The sequence below is a fragment of the Megalops cyprinoides genome, chromosome 24, assembly GCF_013368585.1.
Source record: "Megalops cyprinoides isolate fMegCyp1 chromosome 24, fMegCyp1.pri, whole genome shotgun sequence".
Taxonomy (NCBI): domain Eukaryota; kingdom Metazoa; phylum Chordata; class Actinopteri; order Elopiformes; family Megalopidae; genus Megalops; species Megalops cyprinoides.
This window is the reverse complement of record NC_050606.1, coordinates 20,720,965-20,732,720: the sequence shown is the minus strand read 5'-3', so window position 1 is coordinate 20,732,720 and position 11,756 is coordinate 20,720,965. Positions and strand designations below refer to the sequence as shown.

The window sequence follows — 11,756 nt, the reverse complement described above, 5'->3', positions numbered from 1 at the left end:
CTAATCGGCAAGTCATTATCATGTGAACAGAGTTGCAAATAGTGGGGGTGGGTTTGTGCTGTCCTGACGGAACTTTGTCTGTGGAATGTGCATAGCTGTATATTTTGCTTATTTTAGATACTTTTCAAACAATGTTTTGTTTTTTCATTAGATTTATTTAAAAGAAAACACTTTGAGGTTTCTGTCAATGCTAACATGATGTTTATACACCAACCAAAGCATTAATCTATGCTGTAACGTAACATAATTGTGATTGGCCCCAGTGTAAATATATATATATTTTTTTTTAGTGATATCATTGAAAACAGCAAAGAATCATCTGCCTGCACGGGCCCCTGACAGCCTCTGGGCCCTGGTGCGCTACACTGGTTGCACCATCGATCTTTATGCCAGTGAATCTATGTTCAAGATGAAACTGTGGGAAACAAATCTGCATCATCGACGATGCAGCAGACTCCAGGGGGCTAAATATCAAACTTGGGTTTACCTCAAGCCAAATAACTACACCATGGTTGGAAACAGGAGCTACAGGGCTTGTGAGGGTTTATTGTGTTTTTTCTTGGTAGATGCGGTCATCTAGGGTAGTTTACTGTATCACTGCATACCATCACTCCTACACAATCATGAGATTGTGTTGTCTGTTTGATTTCACAAGATTACCCTATGCCAAGACTGCTTTTGCTACCCCAACGTGTCTAACAGGACAATCAGGTTCACCCTCATTCTGGTGGCTGCAGTTCAATTGTTTTACAAGACACAGGATATTTTAATGACCAAAGCACACAGTGAGGGTATAATCTGGGAGGCCGTTGTGTTTCACACTGAAATGCAAAGGGGGGGTTGGATGGGCCACCTTGGCTGAGGCCCAAAACTTGGGTTTGTCTTTTAAAAGTGAGGGTGTTTCACACTAGATGTACCCTAATACCAGATGACCAACTGGACACTGGAGAGTTATCACGAATTATACTGTTGTCAGTAACTCACTGCACTGCATTCATGGCACATAAAGTGGGACTCAGAAGGTTATACTAGCTTGCATGTGTTTCACAGCATCTTGTCACAGGCAAAAGGATAATCTTGTTAGATGTGAGTCTACCAGCACACACAGATACACACACAGGAGCCTACCGTCATTAACTGACTAACTGGATAGATCCCACTTTAAGAGTTTAATCTTATCTCTAAAACCGGCACTGTCTCGTTCTACTTCACCACAGGCAGGGATATTTGCGGCCGTCATTTTCCCAAGGCTTTCCTTCTCTAAGCGGTGTCCTTGGGATTGCACTGATGCTCGTTGATTGAACGTTATTCAATATAAATTAAAGTTAATAACAAAACGAGTGCATCTTTTTTCTCAGCAAGGATTTATTGTCTCCTTTGCGACCGTCGATGATGGCGCCTCCACAGTATATTCCCGGAACTGCAGCACAACATTCTTGACGCACTAGATGGAATGACAAATGCATTGGATTTTTATAACGCGACACTGTGGGTATGTGAAATCACCCAGATACGACGCGTGATGGTTGCAAAAAGAGATGCAAACGGCGGAAGTAACACGCTTTGCGATTGAACGTTTTGCATTTGGATTTTTTTTTTTTTTTTTTGCACCCGACACGAAGACGAAATTTGCCCAAAATATTGTTTATTTAAATAGAATTCTGTCTGCGAAATTGTAGACTCACGTGACTCCGAAGCATTATATGTCGATACGGGGGATGTGTTTCAAAACATCTAGCCTTCTGTTTTTCTCTTTTTTCCGTGCGATTATCATTGGCCTAAATTGCTAGAGTCGGTGGTAGAAAAAAAGATGCCTTGAATCATCCGGATTTGTTTTAATCTGAGTAAAGCCTTTTCCCTCAAATTCGTCTGAGTGCTTTTGAATGGTATAACATGGGCTACCTAGCCGGAGACAATAATGTGGTCAGAAACGGAGTCCACAGCAAACTGAATAAAAATGCGTTTCAGCGGATGGACGTTGATGACAACACTTGGCACTGACCTTTTTGGAACCGAGAATTTAATTTTTGAAGTGTCAATTTCACTAGCCCCGTTACCAAGGCGATTATGCGTTAGTGGAGACTAACATTCGATACACAATAATGCCCGGACTAAGCGCAAAATGGAGCAGCTTCATTTTTTTGGTTTGGTCAGTCAGCTGCGTTTTTTTATTTTGTGAGTATTTGATATATTACCAGACAATTATTCAGTGTTCTTGGCCGGAGATGAATCGGGCTCCGCACAGGGACAACGGGAATACCGAGCATGTCCCTATTCTCCGCGCTTTGTTCCTGTCGGATACCCATCTCCTGGGAGCTATCAGGGGACACTGGTTCGACAAACTCCGAAGGTCAGTCCTGTGAAATTGACTTTTGTTTTATCTTACTCGATTACTGAATGAATTCTAATTTAGAATATATATCGATATACAGAGAGACTGCACATTTAGGCACATCAGCGAGGAAGATGCGAGATACAATGCAAAAGCATGTAAATGCGCAATATACAAATATTTCCTAATTTCTCAAGAGGTGTTTGTTGAGCTATCTCCATTACTGCCTATGCACTGTAATGTTAGGCGTCTCTGGTACTGAGAAAGATACATTTATTTTGCTTTCTGCGAGTTGCGGGGTATATGCAAAGGGTTGAGTTAAGTTAAAATCAAATGTAAAATGTAGCTCTATTAATGACTTGCTATTAATGAAAAGTGTAAACTACTTATGATTTCCCTGTGAAACGGTAGGCCTACTAACGTATTCAAATTCTTTTTCTACCAAAATATAGCTTTGCCTGTGAAATTCTTGCTATGTTAACAGGAGCTCAAGTTTGGTATACAAAACATAACAGGAAGAATGGTTAAATGAAGCCTAATGCAGTGACGTAAGCACTGAAAATAGGAATAGTTTCACTAGACTTACTGCGAAATTTAGACGCTAATACTAATCGAAATGTATTCTCTTAACTATCTGCCTATATTTGGAAATGCAATAAAACAAAAAAAGATTAACATCAGTTGGACCATGAACCATTATATGGCTGTTTGAGCTGTGTGTCGTGTGGCTGAAAGCACGTGATTTTGCAGGTGGCATTTTCAGCATTTGCATTCCACCATGTTGGCCAGTTACACGGTCAGAACCAGTAAAGCTTGACAGCAGCAGCCCTTGAAGAAATTAGCACGGCAATAAAATGATTTGGTCCAAAGTAAAATTAGTAAAACTACTATTCATTAAGTAAACTTATTTTGGAGTAGTCCCTGCCGTTTGTGGCTTGATAGATTGAGCAATCATACGAGTAAGCAGTCAATTTCATTTCTCATGTATGTATTCGTGTGAGACTATACATTTTTCAGATTATACACTGACCTACAAGGCTAATATGTTGTGTTACATCGATCAGACAACTTAAATTAAGTGAAATTTAAAATACGTATCGCAGAAGGAACATGAACTTAACAGGATCAAAATCCGTTCAATTTGCCACAATCACGTCAGCACTGCTATTTATTTCTGTCACTTGCGCTGGTTTGTGGTTGACCACGTGCAAATCAACGGCAAGGTAGATCCTGGAGGAGCAAATTAATACGTTTTTTTTAAATGCTTTTGTAAAGAGCTTTTGATGGGTGAATTTGTGTACAAATTATGCGTCGTAACACAATGCGGTGTTACACATACATTGCAGGCAGTCAGGCGCAGCAGTGAGTTTAGATGAAATGGGGTCAGTCAGTGTTCTTCATTCGGCGGTGTGGCAGGAGAAGGAGAAGAGGGGGACCGATTATGCGGGAATTAAAGCATACGTGGTGATGGCTTCAGTCGGGAATCTTCGTATTTCCGTTTTTTTTAAGCTAACTTTTAAAATGGTGCTTCATGTTGTTGAAGCAACGTACCGACAGATAGTATGTTACAATACTGAAAACGTTTGTCGACAGTCAGTTAACAATTAGGACACAAAACTTAAGCACAAAGCGGGCTATTATGTGTAGTCATGGCAAATGTGTCCTGTACCTAACGTTCTAGAGTTCCAATGTTTGCAATTATTAATGCGGATCAATAATCAGTACTTTTTGTTGCTCAAAAACAAAACAAAAAACGTTGTTCTGCCCGGCAGGGAGTGGCAGATGGAGAGAGCCTTCCAGACAGCTCTGTGGGTGCTGCAGCCGGAGGTCGTCTTCATCTTGGGTGACGTCTTCGACGAGGGCAAGTGGAGCTCTGCAAAGGTGCGCTGTGCGCGGCCAGTGCACGTGTTCAGTCGATGGACAGCTGATTTACGAGAGGCATCGGCTGCACATGTGAAGAAATGGCTTTGTTCCATCCCCTGATATCTCAGATGACAACACAGCGGTTGAATCTTTGGCAAAGGAATCCAGTAATTTAATGGATGGTGATGATAATGATATAAGAACCAAAAGTCTGGAATAAAGCTAGGGCTGAGATGGCTTGGGTGATGTACGTACTGGACATTGTAGGTGTTTCATGCACAGTCTGTATAACAAGGTTGGGGTGGCAACTATTCACAGTATTCTAGTCCTAATGGCCCCATCTGAAATGCATGGTCAAAGAAGTACATATATATATATATATATATATATATATATATATATATATGTGTGTGTGTGTGTGTGTGTGTGTGTGTAGGAAGAGTGGTTGTTCCAAAAAATACTAGATTGTGTTTTTTTGTAAGCGTAGAGAAAGTAAAAAAACTTTTTGAGGGCAAATCCTACAATTCCTCTGGAGTGCATACTATTTGATGTGCATTCTGACATAAGCAGTGTAGTGAGAGGAAGAGGTGGGTCTTTACAGGGTGTGACTCCCCCCAGAGGAAGTGACATCACTCTGCTGTGTTTTCCCAGGACTGGGAGGATGATGTCCGCCGTTTCCGGAAGATGTTTCGGCACCCCCGAGACACGGAGCTCATTGTTCTGGTGGGGAACCACGACGTGGGCTTTCATTACGAGTAAGCTGCCGTGGATATAGGGGCCTCAAATTTAACTGGTTAAAATGCATCTTCAACCATTCTGTGAGAAAATGAGCCCCAATGGATAGGGTATGGTTGGACGTACCAAGCATTTATAAAGAAATCCATTTATCCCAAGTCTGTAAATCAGTGCCTCTTGCTCTGCCTGAAAACACTTCCTCTTCTCTCCACACAACTGAATAGAACACTAATGGAACTTGGAACTTGACACAAATCTATAATGGAGATTGGATGAATTGTTTCTACTTTGTTGTATCAAACACTGGATTGTGATTGGTCTGAATCTAGACTCTGAATAGTGCAAATGCATTACGTCATCAGTAGCCCACAAGGTGTATGACACTGAAGTAGTGTGATCCCCCAGTATGAACAGATTTGTCGTTTTAAGACAGAACATAGATTTTTTTGCATTCTTACATGTATTATGAGCAAAACTGGAACTAAAATACCTGTATGAATCTCTTGCAGAAGAAGCTAGCAGTTTCTGTGTTACAGACAATGAAAAATAGCCCTGCCAGGGTGCACTTGTTACCATATTAGTTCCTGTAACCTTTATCCCTCTCACGGGTTCAGGTGTTAGAGATGAATGGTTCTATTTGACAACACTTCCTGTTCAGTTATTAATAGAAAGAGTCATCTGGCTCACGGGATGTTACTGCGGTTAGACTTTGGCCATCCTGCCCCACCGTGGGGATGTTAGCTGACCGTGTACCTGTACGTCCCTTCTGTCAGAATGAACTGGTTCAAGCTGCAGCGCTTCGAGAGAGTCTTCAACGTCACCTCCGCAACCATGTTCACCAGGAAAGGAGTCAAGTAAGCGCTTCGCCCTCTGAACTCGCTCTCTCTGTGGTCCAGCACATGGGCAGCTGCCCCATTGCATCATGGGGGTCACAGTATGTGGTAGAATGGATAGAAAACTGTGTATCGCTGGGTCAACACTGAACACAGGTGTCAACGCCGTTTGTGCTTTGCATTTAATTGCTCCGGGAACAGTTCAGCGCTATAATGTTATTTTTGTGTGTGTATAGGAATGCACTGGGAATCAGACTGAAGTTGTTAAGGGCAAAGAAGCTTGCTTAAGGACACTGTGTTGGGCTGCTGTGTAAGTTTGAGAAGATTCACACAAGGCAGTGGTAGGTTGACATGGTGATAAGGGAACCATGACAAAAGGTTGCAGGTTCAGAATCAGGTTGGAGCAGTGCTGCTGTAGGTAGAGTGAAGCACTGAAACGCCTGAGTGCAGCACACAGCTGCAGGGAAGGACAGTGACAGTTATGTCAGTGAGGCTGGATGAGGATAGACATGGGCTAACAGACATGCTCTGTCCCCCCCGCAGCTTCCTGCTGGTGAACAGCGTGGCCATGCACGGGGATGGCTGCCCCATCTGCCAGGCTGTGGAGAGCGAGCTGCTCAGGCTGTCCCAGGACCTCAACTGCTCTCTGCAGGTGGGCGTCAGTCACACACACACACGCATGTGCACACACAGAAACACGCACACAGTCATACAGATACACACACACACACACACACACACACACCACACACATACTGTACATGTACACAGTTGTACAGACATACTCACGCATGCACACACACACACTCACTCACATAAATGTACACAGTCACGCTTACGTACGTACAAACGCACACACACACATGCAGTCACGCAAACACACACACACAGTCACACATACGTACTCACATGCACACACAGAGTCATACAGATATGCACTCACTGATACACGTACACACACATACACAGTGATATAGATACACTCATTCACGTGCACACACAGTCATACAAATATGCATTCACTCACTCACACACACACAGTCATACAGATACACGTTCACTCACTCACTGACTCGCACACACACACTCCTACATGAGCACACACTTATTCACTCACACACTCAAAGTCATACAGATACGTACTCTCTCTCTCACACACACACACACACACACACACACACACACAATCATACAAACATTCACTCACTCACGTATACATACTCATACACACTCAAACACTGACATATATACAGATTCACTCATACACAGATACACTCATGACACTTACACAGACACACACACAGAAACAGCGGATGAAGAAATCTACACTCTACACTGGACAGAGCAAGATGCTACCTTTCCTCTGTGTGTCAAATGAAGCAAGAGGACAGGTGAACTTTTAGTCTGGCCCTGCAGGATTCCAGAAATGGTTTACATTTGTAGGAAGTACAGAAATACCCTCTTAAAAAGGAGGTAATGAGTTACTCTTTAGAATTGCTCTTGGGAAAATAATGTTACCAGCTGGTTGGTTTTCATATTACATAGCTGTAAGTATAGATTGTACAGAAGGCCTAGATGTGTCCCCTGAGCTGCAGATAAGGGAGGGGAAGGCTAACCTTTAAACTGGAAACTGCTCTGAATCTGTCTCTGGTTGTTTGCCCTTTGTACTGGTTTGCATTGGAAGAGCATATCAGCTTGTGAACTGGACTGGTCACCACAATGTTGTAGGTTTGACTCCCAAGTATCCTGGTCTATTGATGATGAATGCAGCATGTTGAAATGTATGCTGGACAAGGATTATATATGTATTATACATATACAACAATGCAACATATACAACAATGCATTATTGTTATTTAGCAGATGCTCTTCTCCAGAGTGACTTACAGCTGGATCCATTTATACAGCTGGATATTTACTGAAGTCATTGTGGGTTAAGTGTTTCGCCCAAGGGTGCAACTGCAGTGCTGCAGCGGGAAATCGAACCAGAAATCTTTGATATGAGCGCTGCTCCTTACCACTACACCACACTGCTGGCCAAGTAATGAACCTTCCATGAAGTCAAATATTAATAAGAGCTAAATAGCTTAAGAAAACAACCCAAATCTGTTTTAGTAAGATGTGTATGGATATATAAAAAGCAAGAGGGCCTTTAGAAGGAGATGTTACAGAAGGCCATCTTTAGGAGGGGACCCCTTGTTTTCTTGGCTGTGCTGAGTTGGCCTTCAGTCGTGAGCTGTCCCGTTTACAGGGAGTTGTTTGTTTGAATCCCCAGAGCTCTGCGATTGGGCCCCTGAGTGAGCACTGCCACCGAGCCCAGACCTTCCCCTCCTCGCTCCCCATCATCTTACAGGTAGGATATGCCCGGCTGTGTGGCAACTCACAGGTTTGCAGGTTTAAGTCAGGCATAGTGCTTTTAAGGTACCATGTCAGCCAACATCAGTGTGAATTACTAAATCACTCATTAGTATTACAGTGCATTTGGGATTCTGTGATCTAGTGACTGTGATGTATGGTGGTGTACTTGGCTTCTTTTAATTTCTACTCAGGTTAGCACAGGTTAACTTGTGGTAGAGCTTGAATGGTGTTATGCTCACACTCACCAGTCTGACAGTGTTATTAGCCTGGCTGCTTATTCAGCTTGAATGGATACAGTTATGTTCTTTTGTGCTGGAGGTCACTCTGGATAAGAGCGTCTGCTAAATGAATGCAATGTAATGCAATCTATCTGAAAATCCTTTAAGTTTCTGCTCCTTTAAGTTAACCTGCGTAAGGGTGCCTGATAAGGGAGCAATTAATGAAAAATAAATAGTATAATGTACACGTCTCCTCCGATACCCAAGGTCAGTATTGCCATGGTTTGCCCGACCTGAATGTGCCAGGCATTTGATTCTCTCGCACTAGCAGAACCTTGGTGGTGATAGCGTGGTGTCTGCGTTCTGTGCTGGGGAGCACTGGCAGATGTTTCCCTGTGCGCTTCCCCCTCTCAGCACTACCCTCTGTACCGAGTGAGCGACGCCAGCTGCACCGGCCAGGACGCCGCGCCGCCGGAAGAGCGCCACCTGCTGTTCAAGGAGCAGTATGACGTGCTGTCGCAGGAGGCCTCGCAGAAGGTAAGGTGCCCGGCGACGCGCGCAATTTCACAGGGGGGTAAACCCAACCTTTGGACTACACTCCAAATTCAATCCATCGAACCGCAAGAGCAATGGAAATTTAACATAAAATAGGAACCAAGATGAGATTTTCCATCCCTGTTTTTAGGGATCTCAAGACTGGAGAGAGGACCCTGTTTCCATACCCAGATGGGGCTCCGCTGTTGTGCCATTGGGCAAAGTACCTAATTCAGCTGCCTCAGTAAAAACATACAGCTGCTAAAGTGCATAGCATGTTCAAACTTTAAACTATGTAAGTTGCTCTGGGTAAGAGTGTCTGCTTAGCAACTGTTATGTAATGTGTTCAGAATATTAGCATTTTCTACTGGGTATTAGTTAAACACATACTACTGTGGAAACAGGAGTTTTCCAAGGAGTTCTCAGTGCTTTTTGGTACCACTGTAAGATGATAAATGTGTTGCTAAATAGAGTTGGCACTCTGAAATTAACATGAATCTTTGAGTGGGTGAGATTGGCTGGGCGAGTAGGGGGCCAGCTTCCTAGCGGGTAGGTGTATCTCAGGCATGTTCCTCCAACTCCACAGCTCCTCTGGTGGTTTCAACCCCGCCTCATTCTCAGTGGCCACACCCACAGTGCCTGTGAAGTTCTCCATGGAAACAAGCATCCTGAGATCAGTGTTCCCTCTTTCAACTGGAGAAACCGCAACAACCCCAGCTTCATCCTGGTAACTATACTAAAGCTATCTCAGCAATCCCAGCTTCATCCTGGTAACTATACTAAAGCTATCTCAGCAATCCCAGCTTCATCCTGGTAACTATACTAAATCTCATTCAACAACCCAGGCTTCATTCAGGTAACTATGCTAAATCTTCCTCAGCAACCCCAGCTTCATCCTGGTAACTATACTAAAGCTATCTCAGCAATCCCAGCTTCATCCTGGTAACTATACTAAATCTCATTCAACAACCCAGGCTTCATTCAGGTAACTATGCTAAATCTTCCTTAGCAATCCCAGCTTCATCCTGGTAACTATACTAAAGCTATCTCAGCAATCCCAGCTTCATTTGGGTAACTATGCTAAATCTGCCTCAACAACCCTAGCTTTTCATTCTGGTAACTATCCTAAATGTATAAGGACCAGGTTAATACAGTTCTAGCAAAGAAAAAGTGAACCGTGGTACCCTTTTAATCATACCTGTGGTCTTTCTGACAATCATCCCATATTCAGCCGACAGACATTAATGTAGAATGTGTTTTTAATACTATACATGGCCTGTAGGCACGTGAAGACCAGGTTTGGGTGTGAGAATTCCCCTCCCTGCAGATGGATGTTAGTCTGTAAGCCACTCTTTAATTTAAAGGAATGATTTCTATGGCCTTGAATTGGTTTGACAGCAGCTATTAATACTCAGTGCATTGTCAGTGCTCTTTAGCTTAAATGTGCTGTGCGGTAGCTTCTGGCAATTCCCCTGTGTGGTTAAGGCTGTGTTTGTGCAGCCAGACAACAGCAAGACCAAAGCTTCACTGATACCCAGTGAGTGCTCTAAAAAGGTTCACAATACTGTGGCTGTGTGTTTAAACTGTCAGCTGAATGAGTGAATGGTCGTGCTGACTCCTCTTCTCTTGCAGGGCAGCTTCTCCTCGGCCGACTTTGTACTCTCCAAGTGCTTCCTCCCGGAGGAAAGCACAGTGATCGCCATCTACTGCAGCGCCGGCGCAGTGCTGCTGCTGCTGCTGCTGATGCACCTGCACACGCTCCGCAGGGCCCTGCAGTGCGCCTGCTGCCTGCTGGGCAAGCACAAAACAGTCTGACCTGCCCCCTCTCCCCTCTGGACCAATGGGAGGCAAGCACCGCCCATCTCCCCACCCTGTGGACCAATAAGACACACCCCCTCTCCAAAAAAGGGCACTGCTTCCTCCTAATGGTTTAACAGAAGCACACAGCCTCATCCTCTAAAATGTACATCATCACAGCACGCAGAATTTCCATATCCTGCTGCAGTCGAGTAAACGTTGTGCACTGCTTTGGTTTTCCATGGGAACCAGTGCAGATTGGATACTTCAGGTTACAGTGTTTGTTTGTTCCACTCCATGCCATTTGTTAAACTGAAGTCTGCAAGGCCAGGGAGCAATGGAAGCTATGGCTACCACAGCTCATTAGCGTCTAGCAAACCTACAGAATAGCTACTGAAGCGAACTCAGACAGGCAGTGAGTGGAGACCGCTGATGTAATATATCCCAATGCTGAACCAGATTTCTGTTGTAACTGTAAGAAGCTGTAAAAATGTACATGTTACCGTCGACACAAATGACCCCCATGCACAAAGGCGCGGTGCACCTATGTAAAGGGTGATGCTGAGAGGAGCGGAGTTTAAGGACAGCTTTCCTTTAAAGCCACGCTGCCACGTTTGGCTCCGAGACGCCGGAACATGACAGGCGATTTAAGGACGAGAGGGAGTCACAGGAAATACCAAGTTCCACATTAAAAAAAATAAAACCCAAGTCTTCTAATGTGCCGCTTTATTAAAAGAAAATAAAAATGTCATTTTTTTGTAATTCTCTCAGGCCAGACAAGGGGTTTACACCTCAGTTTCCTCTCTTACTCTATACTTGCACAATAAAAGCTGCTGGAACAAGGAATGAAGATCCTACCTGGGGCTGCTGTCACTCAAAGTCTGCATGACCCAAGAGTTACCAATCTCTCTGACACGAGTTCCTCTCACTCCAGCCACGCTTACCTATATGTGTGTATGTATACATGTTAACTCCGTGGACATACATAAGTATGTATACACACATATTCAAACATGTGAAATTGTACATATATATTTATATAGATCTATAAATTTACATGTACACACATTTATAAAAAGCACAGAC

General features: G+C 43.6%; 1 protein-coding gene across 2 annotated transcripts; it reads left to right on the top strand.

The window, feature by feature from the left end:
* The first annotated feature begins 1,236 nt into the window (after positions 1-1,236).
* LOC118771244 (metallophosphoesterase 1-like) lies at positions 1,237-11,721 on the top strand. 2 transcript variants are annotated; one of them, XM_036519181.1, is made up of 9 exons: positions 1,237-2,350; positions 4,105-4,213; positions 4,847-4,950; positions 5,704-5,784; positions 6,307-6,415; positions 8,039-8,116; positions 8,754-8,876; positions 9,460-9,600; positions 10,506-11,721. In XM_036519181.1, the coding sequence occupies exons 1-9, from the start codon at positions 2,103-2,105 to the stop codon at positions 10,686-10,688; spliced, it is 1,176 nt and encodes a 391-aa protein (XP_036375074.1). In that variant the 5' UTR covers positions 1,237-2,102; the 3' UTR covers positions 10,689-11,721. The 2 variants fall into 2 exon arrangements, with proteins under 2 accessions (XP_036375074.1, XP_036375075.1); XM_036519182.1 differs by lacking the exon at positions 8,039-8,116.
* Positions 11,722-11,756: the final 35 nt, after the last annotated feature.